General features: G+C 40.8%; 1 protein-coding gene across 1 annotated transcript in view; it reads left to right on the forward strand.

Moving 5' to 3' along the window:
• Positions 1 to 27,587, forward strand: part of ZDHHC17 (zDHHC palmitoyltransferase 17) — a 134,212-nt gene that overhangs the window by 89,481 nt on the left and 17,144 nt on the right. Inside the window, exons 11-13 of the mRNA XM_032805454.2 lie at positions 10,240 to 10,364; positions 15,997 to 16,059; positions 21,779 to 21,872. Of these exons, the coding sequence (XP_032661345.2) occupies positions 10,240 to 10,364; positions 15,997 to 16,059; positions 21,779 to 21,872 (282 nt within the window). The remainder of the gene's footprint in view (positions 1 to 10,239; positions 10,365 to 15,996; positions 16,060 to 21,778; positions 21,873 to 27,587) is intronic.

A 27,587-nucleotide genomic window follows, 5' to 3' on the forward strand; every position in this document is an offset into this window, starting at 1 on the left:
CAATACTGCGTCTACTGCGTCGACCATGGCTGTCCTCCATAATATGCTGCTTCAGGATATATGTAGAGTGGCCACATGGAGTTCAGTACATACGTTTGCCACACATTGTGCCTTGGTGCAGGACTCTGCGACAGATGCCTCATTTGGTACGCCTGTCCTCCACTCAACCGTTCTCATCCTTGCATCCTCTTCCGACTTAGATACTTCTTGTTAATCACCCTCAGTGGAATACATTAGGGGCTATCACTCGAAGAAGAAGAGGAGGTTACGTACCTGTAGCTGGAGGTCCTTCGACATGTGTGGTCCCTATCTATATTCCACTTCTCACCCTCCTTCCCCTCTGCTGTGGATCTGTTGGATTTGTAGTGCAGAAAGAACCGGACATATGGTCAGTCTGCCCCAGCTTTTATCACCTTGGACGGAAACATGAGGTGAACCAAAGACACGTGCGGATCAATGGACACTATGACAAGAAAAATCTCCAGCTCTGGACGCATGGTGCACATCCATAAAGCCTCAGTGGAATATAGAGAAGGACCACCCATCTCGAAGAACCTCCAATTACATATAAGTAACCTCCTCATCTTTAAGTGTAAGAATTAAACATCTACTATAAAAATTAGAAGAATGAATGCTGGATATTAGACTGTTTTGGGCAAGTTATTTTACCTCAGAACATATTGAGAATCTGCAGTGGATGAACTATACAACATAAAACAGTGTGAACCAAATAGAAAATGTTTGTGCAACTCAAGGGAAAGAGAATTTCAAGTCTGTTTTATCTGATTATTGTACTAAATAACTGGCTGGAGTATTATGTGGCTTTGTTGTGAAAATGGAAGCAGACGTGTAAATCGAATCCTCTTTAAAACAAATGAATACACATCAGCTGGATAATGTTGCTTTATGCAATTTGATGACTATTATTTACAGATACAGTATGGAAAAGAATGGAGGGTACACAGTAAAAATTTTAAGCACAATGCACATTCTGTAAAGCTATAGAAGGCTCTTTGATTTGTATCTGAAAAGCATAATGAACTACTTTGCGTTCAGCACTGTTACTAAAAAATCACCTTTATGAAGTAATGTGTTGCATGCAGTATCTCTGTTCCCCTTTCCCCTTCAAAGTCTATCAATTTAAAAAGAAATTTCAGCTCCCTTTCTTTGTCAGGTTAAAATATACAAACGGGAATGCCTTTTCATATCAGTGGAGAAATTTAGCTACAAACTTCTTTTGGCCTGGAATTAACTTGGCTCACATTCTGTAAGCTGCTTTAAGTTATAAATCTTGGTTTGTATAAAAGAGAGGCTAGAAAATATTTAAAATCAGTTGCATGCTATGGCTAAACAGAAAAATGATACTGTGAATGCTTTAGTATATGAAATGCAGATATCCTGGAAAAATATTACTATAAAAGAGCATTCTGACATTTGTTAGGGATTATTTGCAAACTTCTTGCTCAGCTGTATTTGAGAAGAGATTGCACGAACAGCTTTATTATTCATACGCTACTGTATGTCCTGTATTTTTACAACAGATATGGGATGAAATTCCACTTGTAAACACAAAAAAGACACAGTGGGACACATGGAGCCATTTTCAGTTACTGCAGGGGGATATACATCTCCCCCTTATCCGTTGTTTTGCATATCCATTGCTCCTCAATAGAAGAACATGTTCCGATACACATCTGTCCCAATCCGCATATCCGTTGTTTGCAGTACTGTAAGTTTCAAGCGACGGATATGCGGATCAGGAACGACGTGAATCGGAACACATTCTCCTATTGATGAGTGACAGCTATGTGTAGCCACAGAGGAGCCGCAGCCCACCCACTTAACATCCAGGCCCGCCCCTCCCCAGTCCAGGCTCTGCTTCCAGCCCAGCGCTTGCCCCACACCCCCCACCCGGTGCTCCAGCTGGAGAATGGGGTCAGGGCACCGGGGCTTGCCTAGCTCTGGCGCTTCAGTTGTGGAGCGGGGTTGGGGGATTGACCCACTCCACTCATCCGGCTCTCCTGCCAGAGAGTGGGATCAGGTTACAGGGGCTTCCAAGCCCCTGACCTCTGTTCCCTGGCTGGAGTGCCAGAACAGAGCAAGCCCCCACACCTTGACCCTGCTCCCCTCTTGGTAGGAGTACCTGGCAGAGTGAGGCAAGCCCTGAGCACCGGGCAGGAGTGGAGCGGGTGGTGGTATGGGGACACATTTTTCCGGAAGCCCCTGGCCAGATCACTCCTGCCTCTCCGCTGCTCACCCAAGTGTCCCCTCCTGCCTATACCACTGCTCTACCAGTGGGTCCGTGGTATATGTCGTTTTGATATCCCTCACGCTTCTCAAGAACACAAGCCCAACGTATACTGGGGACCCCGCTGTATCACATATTACTATAATAATGTACTTTCAGGTAAATTATTTTTTAATTATTTTAGTTCATTTCCACAAAAATAAACACAGATTTTGTTTGCATGGTGTGATCACTCCCATCACTTAGAGCCACATCAGACAGAGATTGTAACAAACCAATCAGTTTTAACAGTTTAAGATACAACAGAAAGCCTAAAGTGTGAAACCTTGTGGTTTAGCTGAATTGCTTCACTTTTCATGTGACTACTTTGAAATTGCAGAAAATCAGCTGTTAATCTTAAAGTTTTTTAATATTTGTCATGATATTCAGTTTCTGTCCTCTTACTTGACTCACTTGGCTTCTGAAGTAGAAAGTTATATTACCTTAACTGGACCTTGAATTGTATATACTGAATTGTTATCTATATAAATAAGAGTGCTTATAAATCATATCTGGAATATTAAATATTACTTTATAACACTTCCAGCAATGAACTTAAATTTAAAATAGAACAAATAATGAAAACTGAACAGATCTTGAGATCCTTAGAAGGCAATATGGAAATGCAAAGTTTTATTTTTATTTAATATTATTGCATTGAAAGTCCCCATAAAGCAACTTGATATGTAATGAATCCTTTTGGAAGTATTTTTGAGTAAAATAACTTGCTAGATTCATGTAATGAAAACTGCCACAATGAGAAATTTCATCAGATGTCACTTTACCCACACTACAGAGAATAAAGAAGTACTGTGCTCTGCTCTAAGTAATCAGGTAAAGCTGTAAAAATATAAAGATTCTTACTCTGACCACAGTTCTATGTCTTACGCTACAAAAATAAAGCAGGCATGTAATTTCTTTTTTTCAATAAAGCTACAGGGCAATTTGCCAGAAGAACTAGAATGAATTTGGCATCTTATTACAATGACTTCTAACTTAAAATGATCAATTCAAGTATGACAGCTTACAGAACTCAGTCTCTCAACTAGCTTGTCACAAAACACTGTCATCCTCAATGGAAAAACACTAATAGTACCTTTGTTTTCACCATGTCACTTTTGAATACAATGAGGTTGTTGCAAAGGCTTATGGGCACTTACCTTTAAATGTCAAAATGACTGTTAATGATCTGCAACATTGACTTTTTAAAAATCAATGTAATTCTATCTAGTTTCTTGTGTTTACCACTTTTATTTGGCAGTGAACGTTATTAGTCAGCATGTAATTCCCAAGTGAAGATCTAACAAGTAAAGGAAAACCAAAGAAAACCTGTAAGGAGAGGAAAACAAATCTGAGATGGTTTAGTTTATTATCAGTGTCTAAGGGTTCTGCATCTGGGCACTTATTTGCCAAAAATTGAACATGATGCTATCTGGCTTCTGAACAACAGACAGGTTTCATTTTCTACCATATATTGATCTTACGCTTCATGCGTGCACCCTACGACAACAGTTGGCCTAGCTTCACCATTCTGAAAAATTTAGGAACAATATGAAGTCGATTTCAAGAAATGCTTCTTGAAAAACCCTTTTGTTTATACAGCAGACCTGCCTTTCTAGTCCAATTTTTACTGGTAAATAAAAAAAAAAAAAACAATGGCAATCACTAGTTCAATTAAAAACTGACTATGTCAGTTTTATGCCTTTCTGCTCATTTGATATCCTCTCATGTTATAATGACTGAACATGAGATTTTGAAAAGCAGCTAAGAGAGTTAGACACCAACTTCCATTCACTTTCAAAGGGAGTTAAACCCTAGCTCCCTTAGATGCTTTTGAAAATCCCTCCCCAAATTTCTACTAGTTGGCCAGTTAATGCTGATAGCTGAACAGAGAAGATGATCATAATTTTTTAAAATAAAACTTTACAGAATGAAGGCATCATATGTATATACAGTCAAAAATATAGAGACAAATCCAAGAAAAGAACAAAGGAAGACTTACATTCAGAAAGACAAAGAGGCTACTAGTTATGGAGGTGTAGCTTTGAGACCTATTGAGTAAATGGATTTGTTCAGAATGCTCTGGGGGAGTGTCCTGATATGTCTGTGTGTATATACATACACACACTCTCTTCCTTGCCCCCTTTTCAATTTATAGCTCTGGTTCCAACCAATATTTTGCTTGATATGTACACCTCTACCCCGATATAACGCTGTCCTCGGGAGCCAAAAAATCTTACCACATTATAGGTGAAACCGTGTTATATCAAACTTGCTTTGATCTGCAGGAGTGCGTAGCTCCTCCTCCCTGGAGCGCTGCTTTACCATGTTATATCTGATTCATGTTATATCGGGTCACATTATAGCAGGGTAGAAGTGTAGTTGTAAATTAACAGCAATTTGTATGTAATTGAAGCCACTAGATAGGTTGCAGTTTTGGATCAAACTTAGCTAACCAAATATTCACATCACCTTTTATGTATTTTGTCACTTTAATGGGACAATCATTATTGCTCAAACTGCTCTGATAATTACAGTGAAAGGTGTTACTTTGTAGGAAGGTAATAAATGAGTCATGGATTTTTGCACTCTGTCTCACACAATGAAAACCGGGAAGTGTCATGGTTAAGTTCATTTTAGTATTTTGCTTTAGGATTAAGACCTAAATATTTTTGGAACCCTTTACTGCATAGAAAGTTGCCGAGTGTGAAATCTACAGAGAGGGGATTACTGCCAACATTATTCTTCAGCTTTGCAGCCATGTATACAGGTGTGTACCTCTCTCTACTTGGGTCTGAGTGAGGAAAATGCTAGGACTGAAAAGATGTGAGGCCACAACTGGAGTTGGGCAGATAATGGAGTTTTGAGTTCACTGGGAGTTTTGTAAAATAAATAAAATAGTTTCAGCTTGATCCAAAAACAGTTACTTACATTTTTCAGAGTGTAGAAATTAAAAAATAAATCACAATGTTTTAATATTAGCGAAATGAAAAATTTCAACACAAAATATTCTGGTAACCCCAAAAGGAAATGTTTACTTTTAACCTGAAAAATTCATTTAGACTTCCATGCATTTTGACAAAAACAAGCAAACAAAAGTGGCAGCAGGGAAGAGGTGGGTGGGGCCTCCCTTATAAGGTCCTTTTAAAAAAAAAAAAAAAAAAGTAAAACAGCTTCCAGAGGGGAGAATGAAAAAGCCCCATCTCACAATATCCCTTGGCACAGTAGCTTTGGCACTCCAGTGATGTGAGAATCCCAAGTTTAAATTCTCTTTACTCACAAGTTAGTGTGTGGACTTGAACCTGAGTCTCCCCACCTCCCAGAAGAGCATGTTAACCACTGGGCTAATGGGGGGGGGGGGGGGAAGAAGCCATCTTTGTGAAACCTTTGTTTGCTGTTGTGAAAATGTCAGTCTAAAAGTCCAAGCAAAAAGTTTCATTTTGACATTAACAAAGCATTTTTTTGGTTCCATCAAAATTAGTCCATGAACTTGACTTGAATTCACCAATAGTTTGTAGACCTGAAAGTGCATTTGCTGATAATTTTTTGGATGAATAGTTTATTTTAATCCCACTCCAGCCATCGGTGCTTTGCCTCCAGGTAGAATGTCACCTATACTATAAATGTTTTAAAGCTTCATATGTTTTTCCACATGCACTGCTGGTGTCCCTAAAAGCTCTGTAAGTTGCATAGGTTTTCCTTGAAGCAAGGGCTAGGATGTGCCTGCCCTTTTCCTCATAAGGTTTCTGAATTCCCTCTGTCAGCGCAACCTTCCCCCACTCGGATTCTTGTTCGTTCACCTCACTTCTTTGCTCCTTGTTTTCATTTTCCTGAAATTCTCTGCTGAGATTTGACCCACTCCCACCCTCTTATCATTCATCCATAATCCTTCTTTCCCATTCAGCCTTCCTTTCAGTTTCAGTATGCACGTGGCCAATTTTCTCTCTTCCTGAGGATGGTTTTCCTATCAATGCTGCACTTATCTTCTGGAGTTCTCCTAATAAAAGATAGCAAGGGAGGGGCTGAATTTTGCCATTTTATCTGGAGACTCTTAGGCCTGGTCTATGCTACAGAGTTAGGTTGAGATAAGGCAACTTACGTCAACTTAATTCTGTAAGCGTCTACGTTAAAATGTTGCTCCCACTGATGTAACTCGCCCACTACACTGACTTAACTCCACTTCCACAAGAGGCATAGGGTCAGTGTTGATATAGTTAGGTCGATGCAGTGTCAGTGTAGATACTGCATTGCTTACATCAACTGTTGCTGCCTTTCAGAAGCTGTCCCACAATGCCGAACACTGACAGTTAAATTGGTGCAAGTGTCATAGCTTTCCTACTTAGATCTGAACCTTAGAGTTCAGAAAATAAGATGCTAGCATAAATTCCTCTAAGCTTAATTACCAGCTTAGTCTGATAGCGCTGCCAAGCCACAATGAATTTCCAGTGTCTGGCGCAACTCTGGTCTCTCCATCCAAACCTTCCCCCCTGTGGGACCCAAGACTCAGATGCGCTGAGTCTTACAACCAAGGATAACCTTTCCCTTCCCCTCTCTTTACTCTCCTCTCCAGTTCCTTCCCTGGAATGGCCCTGAGATACAGCCTATAATTCAAAGTCTTGAAATGGCAAACACAAGATAGTCAAAATTTCTTTCACCTCATCGAAGTCCCTGCAAAGGTAAGCTTTGCAACTCTGACACAAAGAGATTTTCCCTTCCCCCCTGTTTCCTTCCTCCCCACCAATTCCCTGGTGAGTTCTAACTAGGAAAAAATCCAACAGGTCTTAAAAAGAAAGCTTTATATAAAAAGAAAGAAAAAGACATAAAAATGATCTCTGTATCAAGTTGACAATATACAGGGTCAATTGCTTAAAATAAAAATGAATAAACAGCCTTATCCAAAAAGATATGCAATTTAAAACATTCCAACAAACTACACACATGTAAATACAAAAACAATATAAAAACCTATTGTCTTCTACCTTTTGTACTTACACTTGGAAACTGAAGATTAGAAACCTGGAGATAGATATCACTCTCATAGCCGAGAGAGCACAGACAGAACCAAAGACCCACACCCAAAAACTTCCCTCCCTGAGCTTTGAAAAAATCCGGTTTCCTGATTGGTCCTCTGGTCAGGTGTGTGGTTCCCTTTATTAACCTTTACAGGTAAAAGAAACATTAACCCTTAGCTATCTGCTTATGACAGCAAGTGCTCCTGGTGAGGATGCACACCACGACCCAAGGAGCGTAGTGAGGACATGTCCAAGCAATTTAATTACTGTGGTGGCTGTATGTCGCCGTAACTTAGGTTGACATAATTTTGTAGTGTAGACGTATCCTCAAGTTATGTCCATACAATCTGTGTGAGTGAAGGGTAAGAGGAACATGCAGAAAAAAGTCTCTGGGTTACTACCTGTGGGGCCCGGGTGCATGAGCAGTTTTTTGGTCATAGGAACATATTGTCCAAATTTTATGCAGTAGATTTAATACAGTGGATTAAAAGTAAGGCCACAAACTGAAGGTTATAAAACCATTTTACTGGACAGAAAATAAATTATTGTCCTGCCTATTTCTTTTTAGCAGTCTAGACATGACGTTTAGTAATTTGGAATGAATTATGTAATTTTTTTCAATTCTACCTTATTGTTCATAGCAGATGTCTGTTTAAAGGATTTTAAATAGAAGATGTTTCACATTTTTTCTACTATTTTTATTGTCGTGACACAAATATCAGTGAAAATAGTAAGTATTTTAGAGAAAATGTAAATCCTTAAAGCTATATAAATAAAGTAAACTTATTTTTGGCAGGAGCTAATTTCAAAAAATGCATTTAGCAAGAAACTGAGTTAGTAAAAAAAAAGATTAAACTCAACTTTTGATCAGTAGAGATCAAATGCAGCAGGGCATATAGTAAGTTATGGTGTATATGGGGGTACAAGAGTTATAATTTACTGAAAAGAGCTTGTTATAGTCAAGCTTAATTAGTCTTTATAGTGAGCTAACATGCTAAGAGGCTACTGTATAGAGCACATTATTAAAAATTAAAATTAGCTTATCAAACATTTTCAGTTACAGTTCAAATCTACAACTAGTTTCTTCCTTCAGAGAACGGAATCAGAGCAAGGACTTTTTTTAGGGTACGATAGGATACAAAACATACAGAATTAATCAAATATACTTCATTTCGGCAAACAATTGTTTAAATACCGTGAGATTGATTCTCAGGGTACATCTACACTGCCATCAAAGCTGTGATTGCAGCTCAGATAGGCATATCCACCCTGTCTTTAATCTAACTAGTATAGCTAAAAATAGCAGTGAAGAGACAGAGCCTGGCCTTGATCGCAGGCAACATAAGTACGTGGCCAGGGTTCTGGCAGACCTGTACAGCCCATGCCACCACCTCTTGACAGCTTTTTTTTAGCTGTGTTGCTAGATTCAAACTAGCACGCTTCAGCCTGCTATTGCAGTGTTAGACTGTTAGACATAGCAGTTTAGCGTGTCCAGCAGTGTAAAGAGGCCTTAATTACATTTACACTCTAAGGCCCCTGTACATTGCCAGCATGGTGTAAAGGCTCCATAAGATAAATGAGAATTGGACCTCATATCATTTTTTCATGTTTTTATTTTGAATATTTTTGTCTGTATATTGATGTAGAATGTTTTAGATAATGCTGCTTGTTCGCTGATTATCTTTTAAAATATCAGTGTCTGGCTCAGCATTCATAATTCACTATACACTGTGCAGTTCCAAAATCTCATTTTCCATGCCATTAAAAACAACAACAAATGAAACTCAGTTTTCCATAAAATTTGTTACATAAAATGTTGTAGATGATCAATGCATAAAATGTTCGGATGCCAATTTTAGTACATACAGCCATGTAAAACACTATAGTTATCAATCTATATTCAGGGTTTGATGCTGCAAAAATGTATGTAAATAACAAACTTTACTCACTTGGGTAGTCCCAATGACTACTGAAGTCAGTGACTTTACTCACGTACATGTTAGTAGGATTGGTACACTAACATGCCAGATTTTTGGGTCCCTCAGAAGTGCTGTACTTCATGCTCATTATTGGCTATTACTAGGAAATCTATTAATTCTATGATTTAAACCACTATAAAGCTGTGTATATCCTAGCATAGGAAAAAATGTTAAACTAGTGGTCATTCCTTGTATTTATATTGCTCTTGAATTTATAAACACTTTCAGGAATACTAAGAATTCTTACTTTATAGGTATAGATTATATATTTTTAAATGTCTTTCACTGGTCCGAAATATGAGTTTTCGCTTATAAGAGGATCATGTTTCAAATAGCACCCAAAAAACCCAATAATTTTGCTTTTTTAGTTATTTGCTTTACACTGAGAGAGCTTTCAAATTAGTGTATAAACTCTGAGTTGAGTATCTTGGAAATGAGCATAGGTTGAGGGATTACTGCCCTCTAACATCATTCTCTGTTAGACAATCCCTTATATGGTTAAAAGCATTCCTTTGGGTGATCTAACTGGAATTTTAAGACAATGAAGACATAAGCAGTCAAATGAGCATCTTATACATAGAACTTCTGGATATTTACTGTGAAATCAGGAAATACTTTAAGGAGATAATACTATATGGAATTTAAATTAAAAACAACAAAGAACAGATAGAAATAACTGAATTATGATAATTCATATTTTAACACAGTGTAAATAATTATAAAGAGTTAGGCAATCAAACTGCATTAAGAGAATTTCTACAGAATATAGATTACAATAGAAGTCCTTAAGACACAATATTTTCTGCTTATTTTAAGTATCGTTGATTCTGGCAACTTTTTAGAACAAAGTGATTCTTGGTCATCTTATTTCAAGTTGACAGATGTTAATAATTCAGCCCAGTTTGGTCTTCCTGTAATTTTTTTCATTTTGAACTTCTTTAGATTCCTTGACTTTAAACACATCTCAGTTTTCTCTTTATACATCTTCCATTCCTTGCCAATAGTGTTGCACTTTTCTACAATTTTGGAAAATCCTGGAAATCAGACCCAGGAATTATTAAAGCCACAGAAGAACAAAAGAAAAAGGTAAAAATAGTACAAAGTTTTTTAGGAGGATGGGGAGAAAATGCTATGTCCTTTTTCAAGGATGAGTTACCTGTGTGTTTCCAAATTTTGAGTCACTTGCTGTTTAGCACAGGGAAATAAGAGTAAATTGTTGTGAAACAAATGCATAGCAATATCAAAAGGTTGTTTTTGCATTTATTTTATATATTCTCTTGTCTTTATTTGCAAGTAGTGTGCAGGTCTTGCTTTCTAAATTTAACATTCATGATGTTTTAATTAACAAAATAAAATTGTAGTTTAAATTTAATGAGGTGGTAGTGTGTGTAAATCTTGATATTAGGTTCAAAAAGCAATGAGATGAGTTTGAAAGTGATGATAAATTAGGTAATCCAGATTCATTTATGGAAGCATAAAAATCTGCTCTATTCTGCATAGGTTCTTGTACCTCTCTCGTAACGGTAGTACCTGAATGCCAAATGTACTTAACTATGGGACTAACTTAATATTAGCTGTATACAATGTTGTTGTAGCCATGTTGGTCCCAGGATATTAAAGAGAGAAGTTGGGTGAGGAAATATCTTTTATTGAACCAACTTCTATTGGTGAAAGAGACGAATTTTCAAGCTTACACAGCTCTTCTGTCCTAGGAAATGTACTCAGTGTCCAGCTAACTATAAAGTGGAACAGGTTGTTTAGCATAAGTAGTTAACATATATTTCAAGAGACCATTCAAGGTGAAGTGTCCAGTGAAGACCTCTCCAGAAGAAAGGAAGGGGGGGAAAAGGTAGAGGTAGAGGGGGTTGATAAACACCACCACAACATACCTTTCAAGATCCATGTATCTTATACATGTTAATCACAACATATGGTGTACCTCACAATGCATTAAATGCACCAATAGCAACTATGTGGGTAAAACCCAGACAATCACTATGCTCTTGAATGAACTCTCACAGAAAAATGACATAAACACTATATCGCCTGTGGATGACCAGTTTTCACAAAGAGATCACTCTATATCAGACCTCTCAGTCCCCATCTTCAAAGAAACCAGCACAGCACCTCTAAAAGACCAGCCTGGGAGCTTAAATTCATAACTTTGCTAGACACTAAAAATCATGGACTGAATAGAGACACTGGATTTATGACTTATTACAACAATCTATAACAGGAGTGGGCAATAATTTTTGCTGGAGGGCCACTCAACAAATTTTGATAAAGTCATCACAGGCCACGCATTTCTACTATATTAATGGAGGGGGTGTGGGGTCTGGGAGGGAATTTGGGTGCAGGAGGGAGCTCTGAACTGGTGCAGAGTGTTGGGGTGCAGGGGAGGGGCTTTGGGAGGGAATTGGGTGCAGGAGGGAGCTCCAGTTGGGGGCAAGGGATTGGGGTGCAGGAGGAGGGGCAGGGTCTGAGAGGGAGTTTAGATGCAAGAGGGGTTCTGACCTGGGGCAGGAGCTTGGGGTGCGGGAGATGGTGCGAGGTGTAGGGTCTGACTGGGAGGTGCTTACCACAGGCAGCTCCCGGCCAGTGTTGCAGCAGGGCTCAGGCAGGCTGCCTGCATGCTGTGGTCTCATACTGCTCCTGGAAGCGGCTGCAGCCAGCTGCTGCTGGCACATCTCTGCGTGCCCCTCGGGAGGAGGAGGGCAGCGGGTCTCTATGCACTGGCCACGCCTGCAAGCACCACCCCCTGCAGCTCCCAATGGCCAGTTTCCAGCCGATGGGAGCTGTGAGGATGGTGCGGGGGCTGGGGGCAGCATGCGGAGCCACCTCCAGCTCCCCATCCACCCCACCCACCCCCGCCGCCAGGGGCACGCAGAGGCATGCCAACAGCAGCCGGCAACTTCCAGAAGTGGCATGGGGCCACTGCAGGCAAGCAGACTGCCTGAGCACCCTACTGCACTGCAGGACTTTTAGCGGCCCAGAGATCGCGTGGTGGCAGCCAAAGAACCTGGCAGGCTGCACAGAAATATTACATGGGTCAAATCTGGCCCGCTGGCCCTATTTTGCCCACCCCTGATATATAACCCATTAACACCCACCCCAGCTTTCCACCTACTGGCCACTTCACCTTGAATAATCCCATGAAATATGTTTTAACTGCTTATGCTAAACAATCTGTTCCACCTTGTATTTAGTTGTGACACATGTCTATGCTGCAGACAGACACCCACTGCTGACCTGTGCCAGCTGACTCAGGCTCGGGCCCTATCTACAGTACCACTTATCTTGGCAAAACTGATGTTGCTCAGGGGTGTGGGGAAAAAAACTCCCCTGAGCTGCAAGTTTCTCCAACGTAAGTGGTAGTGTGCACAGCGCTGTGTCAGCAAGAGAGCTCCTCCTGCTGACATACCCACCGCCACTTGTTGAAGACGGTTTAATTATGTTGACAGGAGAGCTCTGTGCTCTCAAGAGAGCGGCACAGAGCAGCTGTACTGCTGTAAGGTCTCTAGTGTAGACATAGCCTAAGTAGCTGTTTAATTGTGGTGTAGTTTGGGTTTGGGCTGCAGCCGAATCTCTTAGATTCTCCCACCTTGCAGGGTCCTAGAGCCAGGCTCCAGCCCATCCACAGATGTCTACACCCCAATTAAGTAGACCCTTAGCTCAAGTCCAAAGAGCCTGAGTCAGCTGATAAGGGCCAGCCATACGTGTCTAATTGCATTGTAGACGTTCTCTCTTTGTACAGTTCCCAGACCTGAAGAAGAGTTTTGTGTAAGCTTAAAAGCTTGTATCTCACAACAGAAGCTGGTTGAATAAAATATATTACCTCACTCTCATCTTGTCTCCAATACTAGTGTAACCCACACGCTTTCTGGGTGTGGTATTCTGTCCTGTTGAGTGGCAACGGGACCACTTAGGGTATGTCTATACTACCTGCCAGATCGGCGGGCAGCAATCGATCCAGCGAGGGTAGATTTATCGTGTGTAGTCTACATGCAATAAATCCACTCTCGAGCGCTCTTCCGTCGACTCCTGTACTCCATCACCGCGAGAGGTGCAGGCAGAGTCAACAGGGGAATGGTAGCAGTCACCTCACTGCAGTGAAGACACCACAGTGAGTAGATCAAAGTTATGTCAACTTCAGCTACGTTATTCATGTAGCTGAAGTTGCATAACTTAGATTGATCCCCCCCTCCGGTGTAGACCAGGCCTTAAAGAGAGTTAGATGAGTCTGCTCTACATCCTTAGTTAAAAGGCAGTTGGCTTTTAGCTCATGCTGTAGAAGCTCATGCACTGAGTTCCAGAGGTCCCCGGTTTGATCCTGCCTGACCACAACCGGAGTCTGTCAGCATTACAAGTGGGGGCTCTTCCGAGATTTCAGCTGGGACGTCTCTGAAGCTCAGGACATGCTTCCTCAGCTAAACGAAGTATGTAACCCCCACTCCTCCTGGCTATGGTGTTCTGACCCATCGAGTGGCTCCGAGACCACTTAAACAGAGAGTTAAATGAGTCTGCTCTACAGTCTTAGCTAAAAAACTGTTGACTCTTAGCTCATGCTGTAAAGGCTCATACACTAAGCTCCAGAAGTCCCAGGTTCAGTCCTGCCCACCGACGACCGGAGTCTGTCATTGTTACATTAGCTGTCACTTTAAATGTCATTGCTTAAAGCTTTTGTAAATTCTGTTTTAAAAATAAATCAAACTTACAAGTTACTGTAATTTACATATACTATACCAACAAAGCTAGAGCTTCTATTGACAAAATATTGAGTTCTGTTTGAGTTAAGTTTCTTCTTCGGTTCTGATGTTGAGATAGACATCTGTGATTAGCTTTCATTGGCATTTGAGAGTAATTCATCCTGGCATATAATTTATGACCAGATGCATTTATAATCTTTTACTATGATCATTTTCTGATACTCAAGCCCATTACAGTTAGCAGTTCTAACTTGCCCTTTATTGAAATGAAGTTTTTGAGCAATCAAACCTAGCAATCACAAATTCCCAAAATGAGAGCAGCAGTAACCTCTTCCATTAGTTTATGGGAGAGATTTTCAAAAGCCCCTAAAGGAGTTAGGCGTATAAATCCCATTGAAAATCAGTGAGACTTGTGCTCCTGACTCTTAAGTTCTTTCGGAAATCCCACTCTCAAGCATGCTGTGCAACTCACTGCAAATCAAAGTGGAATGACATCAGGCTGCCTGGAATTATATATTTGTCCATGTGCAGAGGAGTAATCTCTGATGAGGTTGTGATTGGTTAGATTATTTTTGTTTACAGGATAGATCAGTTTTTTTAATATCAGTGAATGTGCATACAGAACTGCTTTTCTGTTACTGCGCATCTACCAAGTTGGATTCTGGGCTAGTCCAATCTAAGTACCATTACTTCAGCAAGGCTACATAATTAAGTAATTTTTACACTTGGTGGAGCAGTAAGTAAGCCCCACATAAACACAGGAGTCTCATTGAAGTCAATGGGACTGCTCACCTACTTCAAATAAAGCACATGCTTCAGTGTTTTGCAAAATCAGGGTCTAAATAAAAAATTAGCCAGTTTTCAGTCTTCTTCCATCGGGATTTTGTCACTGTGCTGACAAAAAAAAAAAAAAAAAAAAGACAAAATAGTCATAAGTACCTTCTGTTTCTTTTCTAATCAGGAGAGGTGAAGAAAGACTCAAAATCATATGGATCCAAAGACACCAACATGACAGGGCACTTAAAACCCAGAACCATGGTTAAAATATATTTCGTGTACTATGGCTGAAGGTACACATTAGACAAGCGTTTTGGTCCTTAATTTTATTCCTTAACTATTCATGCTAATCAGAGTTAATTCTTCCTGGGCCAAGAAAAGTAGCTTTGGCAATAGACATTTTCAGGACAATTCCTTTGAAATCTGTGAATATATATTTTCCAGACACTGCAAACTTTATATAAAAGCCTCTTGTGGCACAATCTTCAGCTGCTGAAATATAAAAGTTGTTGGAAATATAGACTATCTTCATTTCCTAGAGTAATAAGTCACCATTATTCCAATAACAAAATAGATACTGGAAGGACACATAAAATGAAAGGATTTAATTTAATGTAAGGAAATTGGGATGTTGTAACTGAAATCCACCATTGTATATCACTTGATCCATAAGCATAGCATGATGCATAGTGGGTCGGAGATTTGGCTTTTATTACTGCTTTTGTGGTTATGAGATGAACATTCTATGGAGTAAGTAATTGCAGCTTTGAGACGTTGGACTGTATACCACTGAACTTAAATTTCTCCTTCTTGACTGATGGGTCCTGACTGGAAGGTAATCTCTGAGGATTTATCAAAATGCAAAATAGTTTGAGTTTAAATCTGTGATTTTAAAATCAGTTTAGTTAAACCTGTGTGCTAAATTCTGTGTGGATGTGCTAAGTCAGTCTAAACTTGCTTTATATCTATTTAGCTTAAATCAACTAAGAATAGGTTTAAGGTAAACTATATAAGCCACTTTTAATTGGAAATAAATGTCTACGTAGAGTTTTGTACCAGTTTAAATAGGTTTAAAACTTATTTAAATTAAATATTCTGTTGTAGGCAAAGCCTGAGATAGTCTGAGCATACAGGCCTGAATATGAGCTACAGAAATCATTTAGCATTGGAGATTAGATGGGTATGTGTTTAAAAGTTCAAATACTAATTTTATTTCTTGTTTGTTTCTTCCAAAGACAATAGTTGAACTTGCAGAGACAGGAAGTCTGGACCTCAGTATATTCTGCAGTACCTGTTTGGTAGTATGCTTTTTATTTTTATTTATTTATTTGTATTTCCACTTAAATGAAATGTAAATATCAATGTTGGAAGGGAGAGGTTGTGTGTGGTGGGCAAAACTGGATATTTATATAGTAAATAAATGAGACTCCCTCCCTCCCCATTTTCTCCATGTTATTTCAGAGATGGATATTTAAAAAAATTAGCATTGACCTTCAGTTCACGGTACTGACAAATGTATTTTGTACTTCCATGCTTGCTGATAACTTTATAAGCATTATTGTTTTCTTAATACCTGTACACTTTTAAACCTGTCAAGGTTCCTTCCCCACTGAACTTTAGGGTACAGATGTGGGGACCTGCATGAGAACCCCTAAGCTTAATTACCAGCTTAGATCTCATTGCTGCCACCGCCCAAATTGTTAATGAGTCATTTGGGAAACTCTGTGTACCCCCCCCTACTCCCCCCCCCCCGCCCCCCAGTATATTCCCTTTCAATACTATTAACTTTCCTTGGTAGCCTGAGACTCTCTGCAATTCCCTGGTGCAAACACGATCCAAACCTTGGATCTTAAAACGAGAGAAAATTAACCATTCCCCCTCTTTCTCCCACCAATTCCTGCTGAGTCAGCTCAACCATGGATCTTAAAACAAGGAAAATCAATCAGGTTCTAAAAAGAAGGCTTTTATTAAAGAAAGAAAGGTAAATCATCTTCTGTAAATCAGGATTGGAATACTTACGGTATCAGATTTAGAGCGGAGAGGACCGTCTAGCCTTAGGTTCAAAGTTACAGCAAACAGAGGTAAACTTTTTAGCAAAAGGAACATTTACAAGTTGAGAAAACAAAGATAAAACTAACACACCTTGCCTGTTACTTTCAAGTTTGAAATATGAGCGATTGGTGCAGAAAGATTTTGAGAGCATGGACTGATGTCTGGTCCCTCTTAGTCCCAAGAGCGAACAACCCCCAAAACAAAGAGCGCACAAACAAAAACCTTCCCCCCACCAAGATTTGAAAGCATCTGGTCCCCTTATTGGTCCTTTGGGTCAGGTGTGAGTCAGGTTACCTGAGCTTCTTAACCCTTTACAGGTAAAAGGATTTTGGTGTCTCTGGCCAGGAGGGATTTTATAGTATTGTACACAGGAGGGCTGTTACTCTTCCCTTTATAATTATGACAAAACCCTTTTGTGTTTTGATACTTTTTCATCAACAATATTAAGAGTGCTTTGATTAGCAGTTTCCATATGGCATGCAATCATTTTTCTTTAGATAATTATCTGAGAATAAAAAAGATGACAACTTTAAATTATGCCTTTGTATAATGTAAAGTTGTTTTTCTCATTAATGAGGTGTTAGCTATTTCAATAGATCAAATGATAGTTTCTATGTCAGCAGGTAAAATCCAGGAACGGCATGGCGGAAAAATTGTGATGGAGAACACACTATGGACTGAGTTTTGCTTACTTTGACACAATCCTGCAACTGATAGTGTGTAAATAGATTACTGCATCCATGCAGAGCCCACTGGAAGTCAGTTAGCCTCCATGCAGGCTCAACGGCACACCCCCGTGTTCTTAGTTGGAGGATCAGGGTCTTTGTTTTAACTTCATGTTTACTAGGGCACAAAATTCATGCTAAATCTTGTATCTTTCTGAACACCTTATTTTAACTTTGAAGGATATCTAAACCAAACCAGACTAAATGTAATTGCTTCCGTTTTGGAAAACTAGTGAACCATTCCTAGCTCTTCACATTTCTAGGACTTCCAAATTGTTAGGCTAACTAGAAAGGACATAGTGTTAAGGGAAATATGTATGTTAAATTATTATATTAAGAAGAGAATTGAATAACTAATTTTATACAATTTTTAAAGACACTATTCAATCTTGTTTTTTAAATAATATTTTACATTGATGATGCATTTTAAATGCACTATTCAATCCTATTTTTTAAATAATATTTTACATTGGTGTGTCAATATTTTTCTGGGGTTGGGCTTTACAGCATTCTGTCTGGCATTGACATAACTAAAATAATCTCTTTAGAGCATGAAAATAGTTTCTTTCAAAAGCGAGCTGGACTTTTTAAATTTGGCTATCATCTTAAAAAGAAAAAATATAAATTTTCACACCCCTTCACAAAACATTTTAAAATGGAAATCAGCTTGACGAGAATAAGGCAGCTATCCACTTCCACAAGAAAACATGACATGCACATTCCTTTTAAAATGTGATTAGCAAATATAAAAGACTGTAAAGTCTATTCATAGTACATTCTCATGCTTTGCGTGAGATGGAATACTAATAACAAAATGCCAACTTATTAAACAATGGTTAATTTTGCTTAAATATGCACATATACAGTACAGTTTTATTAATCCAGATGGCCAAGCATTGGCCTTTTGCTGCTATTAAGAGGAAACACTTAACTAATAATCTTAGCCCCATTTTAATAGTAATGGTTCTATCTGAGCTGCAGAACCCATCTTGTTACCTAAGGTGCCATGCAGTTCGGATTAAGAGCTATCTGCTGTATAAGAAAAGGCCTGCTGCCTCCCTAGTCCCAACAGAAGGGACAGCTGCATAATGTCCTTTGTAGCAGTCTGTTATGGGGCATTGACATGGAAAAAGCAAATCAAGATCCAAGAACTTGCTAAATTGTATTATTGGTATTGAAAATTATTTTCTTAATAAGTTTATTATGGTTTACCATGACTCAGTTTCCGCACAAGCATTCCTTCATTAATTCAATGGCCACTTAGTGATAAATGTACAAGCGTAAGCAATGTACTCTTGTATTATTACCCAACAGCAATACAGTTATAAATACTGGCCAAAATACTCTCAACAGGATCAGGCCTGGGAGGGACCTTCCCATCATGGCGTGACTCCAGAGGAATAAGGAAAGGCACTGACAAAGTACCCTTAGAAAACCTTGCTTTTTAATTCACTATAAGAAACAGGTGATGTCATTGTTTGTTGTCAGACCTTACTAACTCCAGATGAAGCAGCTAAGTTTGAACCTTGTCCTCTGCCCCAGTCAAGACAAGATTAATGACTGGGCCTCTTTCTTTAAGGTTTGCATCTTATCTTGTTTGGCTGTATTTCTCTTTGACTACCAAACTACACATTTCTTTATACTAAACTAAACAAGCCAATTATTTACCATGCCTGGTGCCCAATTAACAATATTTTCTTTATTTCTCTTACCTCATCCCAAACCTTAAATGAGATAACACTGGTATTTTTTAGGGTCACTACAAGTTTAACACAAATAACTTGTGTTTTCTCATAATCTCATCCTTTTACATGCTTCAGTCCTACTGTTCATGCTAAAAATCCAAACTCAGTTTGAAACCATAGCCTGCTTAAACCTAATGTGGGCCTATGTTACTACAGTTGGCAACCTTTTCAAAGTTGGCTGCCTTAATGTTGGACATCAGAATCCATATTTAAGCAGATGATACAAAAACTGGGGGAGCTGTAAATAATGAAGAGCAATCTGGATCGCTTGGTAATCTGGGTGTGAACAAACTACATACAGTATTTTAATACAGCTAAATATAAACACATAGGAACAAAGAATGTAGGCCATACTTAACAGGATGGGGGAGACTATCCTGAGAAGCAGTGACTCTGAAAGAGATGTGTTCTGAATATGTGCTTCCAGCCTGATGCTGCGATTAAAGGAGACGGGACTGTCAAATAGGAGTAGAGAGGTTCTTTTACCTTTGTGTTTGGCACTTGTGCAACCCCTGCTGGAATACTGTGTTCAGTTTTGGTGCTCACGAGTTAAGAAGGATGTTGATAAATTGGAGAGGGTTGAGAGAAGAGCCATGAGAGTGGGGAAGCTCTGTGGCCTGTGTTATACGAAAGTCAGACTAAATGATCACAGTGTCCCCTTCTGGCCTTTATTCAGGACACATCTTGTGAGAAGCTGCAAAGTTTTAACAAATAGAAATAACTTTTTATAAAATGTTTATTGAAATAAACCAGTGTGATTGGTTGTCGCATCCTTACAGCAACTTCAAGCGATGTAGCAAAACTCTTATATTTTGAACAAGCATTCAGTTTCTCCCAAGAATCCTAGTTGAAGAAGTTTTGTATTATAAAAAAGAAAAGTATGTGGAGAAGTTTATGTACCTTTGTATTCTGTGATTTTTTGGGGATGGGAAAAAAGGGAGAATTATGAATATTTGCAGTAAACATTTCAGTTTGACTCAGAATTGCCTTTGCTGGTTTAACAAAATGTTTAGGCCTTTTTCTACTGAAATCTTGAGAATTATGTTGTTTTTTTTAATTTAATACTTTCAGAGGTTCTGTGAAACTGAAGTACTTTCATTGATTTTTTTTGATGTAATGTAACATGATGTACCTACATACCTACATGTGTGTGTGTGTGTCTGCATACACATGTAATTTAGTCTTTTGTTGATCTGTATAGGCAGCATCACAAAATCATATTTAGTTATTGTGAGAGCTTCTTGAAATATTGTATTATACTCCCTTTTACCATACAAAGGAAAACCCCTTTTGGTATATGCATTGCAGATTAGTTGTTTTAGGACCTATGTAAAATAAGAGCCTTCCTCAAATAGATTTTAAGAGATAAGTAAGCTTCACAAAACCTTCCAAAACAGAATTATTTTATTTTAAAATGGGTTAGAACAAATTTTGGGTTAAATGACATATTGAGCCTGAAAAAGAAGTATCTTTTTTGCTTTGTGTCAAAACTGTCTAGATATTTTCCAGGTTAACTGGAAAGTTTCTTTAAATCCTGAAGTGATTTAACATTTACTAATTGTCTGTGGATTAGTTGCTTAGACTTGCAAGTTATGTTTACATTTTGAAACACAAGTGTTTAAAAATAATTTCTTCCTGCTTTTACCTACTGAGACCTGAAGTATGCATTTTATTTCCATGAAAGAATTAATAACATGACAAACACCTAATGGAAATACTTCTATCATGTTTGTGGTGTCATTCATTTTTGTATAATAAACATAGAACTTTAAACTCAGATTTGAAGGGATAAGTAAAAATGAAGTTGTTTTTTAAATATTTAGTTTTAAAGTTTAAATGTATTTTAATTTCAAGGTTTGTACATATATTTTGTATTTCAAGGTTTGTTCATGTATTTTGTTCTTGATTTGTCATCATAATCGTTTAATATTTAATTTTACAAAATATATTCAGTTTGGGAGTGGTTTTCAAAATTGTCAAAGTGAACACTGAAGCAAAAGTCCTATTGGAACTTCTCTTTAAGTCCATATTCTTGAATTGGTAAATAGGCTTAATTAACAGCGTTCTGTTTACATTAGTGTTCATTTATGAATAATGCCCAAAGAATCATCTCAATCATAATGTAATAGTCTGTCAATATTAAATATTAAATAGCTGAAATGAAACAAATTTGCACCCAAAACTTAGATACCTAGAGGATTAGAGAGGTTTGGGGTGGATGGAAAGAGAAATAAATATTTGATACTTTTTAAGATGCAACATTTTATACCATACGTATGATGAAATTTCAAGACACTAATTGTTTAATGGAATCTGAATTAGCCATTAGGCTTTTAAATTCCTATTGACCTTGATCTAAGGGATTAATAGCAGCAAAGTATTTTAACATGCATTAAAATTCATTTTCTTCCACCAGTGTAAATCTGTCAGACTTTTCCTTTCACTGTACTGTAAAGCTTTTTGTAATTATATGTCCATAAATATCTGTCAAACAGATACGGAAGCCAGTGAGGTCCAAACATTGTGGCGTGTGCAATCGATGTATAGCAAAGTTTGACCACCACTGTCCATGGGTGGGTAACTGTGTAGGTAAGTGATTGCTCAAATATGGAACCTTAACAAATAGAGACGGGAAAAATACAGTTAGGTCAGTTTGTCCACTCAATGCAGGATCGTTCTCTACAGTATATTCCTCTGTACTTTGTAAATTCCTGTTTTAAATGACCACAGTAACATGGTTTCTGACAACTTCCTGCGAAAGACTAGTCTAGGTCTTCAGTATTACCAAAAGCATCTCGATGTTCAGCCTGAATTTTCGTTTTTTCTGATTCATTGCATTATTCACAGTTCTCCTCTCTGTTACCAATCCACACATAAGTACCTATAGCTTTGTTTCTAAGGGCTAATCTATATGGAGCAGAAGTGTGCAGTAGAGGGGTGTGATTTCTAAAGTGCACCAACCTGCACTAACTGACCATGGTGTTCCTCCTGACATGAACTAAAAAGATTGCCCCAACAGACTCTACCCGGGCCAGTTCGCATGCGACACAAGTGTGCTTTAGAAAGCAAACCCCTCTGGTGCATATTTCTGCTCTGTGTAGACAAGTCCTAAGTAAACTGATTTCATCCCTATTAATTTTTAAACGTTTTATTTCAGCAATAATTATAACACCCCATAAACAGTACGTATGTTTTTGTCAAATATGAATTCTAATGCAAATCATTAATCACATTTTCAGTTACTTATCAATACAGCATTTTTTTCATTTCCTACAAAAACAAGAGTGCATATACTGACTACAGTGGTAATTAGTCTCTTTAATGTATATAAGATGAAGCATGGAGTACTAGCAAATTAAAGTCTGGGTAACAGGTAAACTCACAAACAAGTATTTTCTTTAGAGAACTGTAGCCAAGTGCTCAATTAATTCATTGCTATGTGTCAGTAGATTCAAGATGGCTTGCCATCTAGGTGGATTTTCTGCTTCCGGGGAATTTCTGCGCAAAAAAATTAAAAATTCTGTGCACAATATTTTAAAATTCTGCAAAATTCTGAATATTTTATTTGTCAAAATAACACAGTATAATCATGCCAGTTTCAATTATTTTGGTAAATCATTTCAAGATACCTGTCAGCAAGCAAGTCTGAAATAATACAGACAACAAAAAAGATTCAGGAAATGTTTTTTTTGACAAATAGATTCCTTACTAGGCATATTAATATAGAACTTTGAGTAATAATTCATTTAAACTACAGTACAGAATTGTGTTTCCCGCAACCCTCAGAAGCAGTGCAAAGGCTTGGGGGAGTCAGAGGAGCTGAGGGAGAGGAAATTAATTGCTGGGAGGGAGCCTGGCAGTGAACCTGGAGAGCTGTTGGGTGTGGGTGAGAGAAGTATGGAACAGTTCTTTTGACTCTCATTCAGTCAAGCATATCTGCCCCGTCCCAGTTTGCCCCTGTACCCCCACCCTACGCCCGTCCCCATGTGTCCCTGCACCACCCTGACCCCATGTGTCGCTGAAACTGTTCCCTGTAAGCTGCTCGCTTGGGCAGCTGCACAGGAGAGATTCAAGTGCCACCCAGCTGATAGCAGAGTGCGCAGAGCCAGCAGCATGTGTTTATGTACCCTTTCTCTCTCTCTCTCACAACACACACACAGTCTCTGTCTCTCACACTCACCTCCCAACACATACTTCCAACATCATTCCTCATATATTCGTTGCTTATAAAAGCAACATTGCAACATGTTTTCAGATGAAGGAAGCTCTTTGATTTTGGAGAAAGGAAGTGCCTTGTGTGCTTGTTCTAACTTGTATGTTTGGGTTTTCTGCTTTTATCTTATTTATTTGTTCATTTCACTTGTTAAAAGCAATTGATTATTTTTTGTCTCTGGAGGAAGCTCGTGGTTTAATAGGCAAAAGATTTGACAAAAATGACCAATTCAGTGCTCTGCTGCTTGCGTACAGAGGGACACATCTTTTGTAGCCTATTATCATCTGTGTAGTGTCTGTGTGGTTAGTGCACATCCTAGGGTCATTGGAGTACTGTACTAGTGAATGTATTTTACAAATTAAGGGAAAGTTGAGAAGTTCCAAATAGTATATATACAAATAAATGTATCATAATATTAGAAATGCATCTATCAGGTATATTAATGCATGGCAAAAGTAGTTCTTTGAGTGATTGCTCATGTGTATTCCATAGTAAGTGTACGTGCTTGCCACGTGCACCAGTGCTGGAAGTTTTTCCCCTAGCAGTACCGATAGGGGGAGAGCACCCTTCTTGACCCTTGGAGTGGTGCCTGCCTGGTGCGATATAAGGGGAGCTACATGTTCCCCCCACCCTCAGTTCCTTCTTGCTGCCAGTGAAGGTGCGTCGGAACTGCTCAGCTCCAGCCTTGCTGTAGCTTGTCCCCAGAACTGTTCGTTCAGTAGTACCTGTAGTCAGTTTAGTTTTCAGTGGAGTTTAGTTAGTGAGCCCGGGCCAGGGCATGCCCCATGCCCCAGGATTTAAGTTGTGCGGCTCCTGTAGGCGTTCTATGCCAGGGAGTGACCTGCACACAGACTGTGTGGGAGAAACCCATATCAGCGAAAGGTGTAAGATCTGCAAGTCATTCAAACCCTGGACTAAAAAAGAAAGGGACATTAGACTCCGGGCCATCCTGATGGAATTGACTCTGGCCCCGACCCCGGCATGCTGCTCTGATCTGGTACCCAGCACTGCGCCTGAAAGCCCTCCAGGCGGCTAAGGACATCATATCCATGCCAGTGCTGGGAACACCACCAATGTTGGCCCCAGGATCCAGAGGCAAGCCACTGCTGGGATCACTGCAGTCATCGCCAGCCCGGTACCGGTCTCAGTCAAGGGAACGTTCCCGACACTGCTCATGGCCTAGTGACCGTTCAGGGCTCAGTCCATGTGGATCGCCCTCGACACCAGGAGGGGTGCCATCTGTCTGTCTGGAGGGGTGCCATCTGATCGAGACTCCCAGCACTGCTTGTCTTCACAAAGCGAGCTCAGACGGGACCGCGGCGGACATCGCCAATGGTCCTCGCCTCAAAGGGAGTACCGCAGTCAGTCACGGCATGACCATCGATGCCGTTCCCACTTGGAATCTTGCCCGAAGTCTCCGCCAAGGCACCATAGCTCAGGGCGTCAATTGCTGGTTCCTCACCATTGCAGTTCCTCCTGTTGAGATCACATGCAGAGAAGTTACTAACATCAGTGCCGTTCTCCCGCCTCGAGGTCATGGTCCTGCAGTCGACGTAGATCCCAGCACTGTTGCCGCTCCCTGTCCAGAGGCAGCAGCAGCATGTTGTACGCCAGCCCCACCTCCGCTCACAGTCGCCTGTCTACAGGCCACAGTAGCCAGCCTGATCGGACAGCCCCGCCGGTGCCTCAGCAAGTGCAATGGAACCGTGCGTCGTGGCTGGCCCAGTGGTACCAATGGGCACCGTGGCCTCCAGCGCAGCCCCTGGTGGGGCTCGCTTGGTGGCTGGGGCATCGGAAGCATCATCAGCCTCCATACCTAGACCGCCGAGAAATGAGTTGATGGGCTCTGCTTTCTCAGTGCCGTTCCCGGAATCTGACCAGGTGATGGATCCTCCGGTGCCGGACGACACCCAAAGCACCGCACTGGCCTCCTTGCCCCGTCCGGAGGAGCTGATTGCGGCCCTGTCCCCCTCTATCCAACAGGAGGACTACTGGGTCGATCAAGACTTACTAATAAGGGTGGCAGCGAGCCTCCATCTCCACGCTGAGGAAATGGAAGAGCCCTCAGACTCTCTGTTCAATGTGCTGTCCCCCTCGGCACCAGACAGGGTGGCCTTGCCACTCCATGAAGGGATGGCTAAAATTTCAAATGCCCTGTGGCAAACGCCAGCCTCATTGGCTCCCATCTCTAAGAAGGCAGAGCACAAGTACTTTGTATCCACTAAGGGGAACTAGTGTCTGTATACCCACATGGCGCCCAAGTCCTTGGTGTTTGAGTTGGTCAACCAAAGGGAGTGACAGGAGTAGCCAGCCCTGACCTCAAAGAACAAAGACTCTCGGAGGCTGGATGCTTTCAGGAGAAAAATTTATTCGTCGTCAAGCTTCCAGCTGAGGGTAGCAAACCATCAGGCTCTCCTGGGTCGCTACGAGTTTAAACTCTGAGGATTCCTCCCCAAGTTCAAGGACTCTCTCCAGGAGCGCGATAGAAAGGAGTTTAAGGCACTCATGGAGGAAGGGGCAGCCACCGCAAGGGCATCTCTGCAGGCCACTTTGGATGCAGTGGACATGGCCGCACCGTTCATAGCCTCGGGGGTGTCCATGAGACAGGCGTCCTAGCTTCTGCTCTCTGGGTTATCCAGCAAGGGGCAGTTGTCAATGCAGGATCTCCCTTTTGATGGGAAGGCACCATTTGTGGAGGAAACGGACGCAAGCTTGCACAGCATGAAAGACTCCCATACGACCCTCCAGACCCTGGGCCTCTATGTCCCTGCTCCGGCAAAACCCCAGTTCATGCCACAGCAGGCTCCCACCCAGGCCACTCTCCCAAAATACGAGGTCGCACATAAGAAGCAATGGGACTGTAAGAAACATCTGCAAAGAGAGTACCGCTCTGCCCCACAACCTGGAACCTCTGATGGCAAGCAGGCGGGTAAAAGGCGGTTTTGACAGGATGCTCAGGAGTATCCTGCCCATTTTCAGCCCCAATAAATCTCCCTTTTTCCAATCGGTTGTGTGCGTTCCTACCAGAATGGTCGCGGCTCACCTCAGACTGCTGGGTCCTCAACACCATCTCCCGAGGTTACACCTTCCAGTTTACCTCCTACCTGCCCAACCACCACCCCCCGCCCCTGTCCCTCTTGGGGGACCCATCACAAGAGGCTCTGCTCGAGCAGGAGGTTGGGAGGCTCCTGGAACTAGGAGTGATAGAGGCAATGCCCAAGGAGTTCCTGGGCAAGAGGTATTACTCCCGGTATTTCCTTATCCCGAAGGCCAAAGGGGGGCTCAGACCCATACTGGACCTGCGAGGTCTGAACCAATACTTGGTAAAACTCAAGTTTCACATGGTTTCCCTGGCCTCCATCATCCCCTCCGTGGAACCTGGGGATTGGTAAGTGGCCCTCGATCTATAGGATGTGTACTTCTATATCCATATATTCGAGGGGCACAGGCGCTTCCTCCATTTTGTGGTGGGACAGAATCACTACCAATTCACGGTCCTCCTGTTTGGTCCGTCCATTGCCTCCAGGGTCTTTAAAAAGTGCATTTCAGTAGTAGCGGCCTACCTCAGGTGCTGGGGGGTCCAGATATTCCCCTATCTGGACGACTGGCTGGTCAGGGGCACCTCCCGGTCGCAGGTGAGGGATCACGTGGTGCTCCACCTGTCCACATGCACCACCCTTGGCCTGTTGGTAAACAACACCAAGTCCACGTTAGTCCCAGTGCAATGCATAGAGTTTATCGGGGCGCTCCTGGACATAATGTTGGCCAGGGCCTCTCTCCCCGCAGACAGGTTCGAGACCCTGAAAGGGCTCATCAACTCGATCATAAGTTCCCGGTGACGATAGTCAGGTCCTGCCTACAGCTGCTAGGTCACATATTGGCATGTACATATGTGGTCCACCACGCCAGGCCCAGGATGAAGCCCCCACAACTCTGGCTGGCCTCGCAGTTCTCCCAAGCCATGGACAGGTTGGACAAGTCCTCACCATGCCGAACTCGGTGACCGCCTCCTTACGATGGTGGTCCACACTGAGCAATATGCTCCGAGGGCTGCCGTTCAGGGACAGGGCCCCGTCAGAGGAGCTGGTATC

The sequence above is a fragment of the Chelonoidis abingdonii genome, chromosome 1 (assembly GCF_003597395.2).
Source record: "Chelonoidis abingdonii isolate Lonesome George chromosome 1, CheloAbing_2.0, whole genome shotgun sequence".
Classification (NCBI taxonomy): domain Eukaryota; kingdom Metazoa; phylum Chordata; order Testudines; family Testudinidae; genus Chelonoidis; species Chelonoidis abingdonii.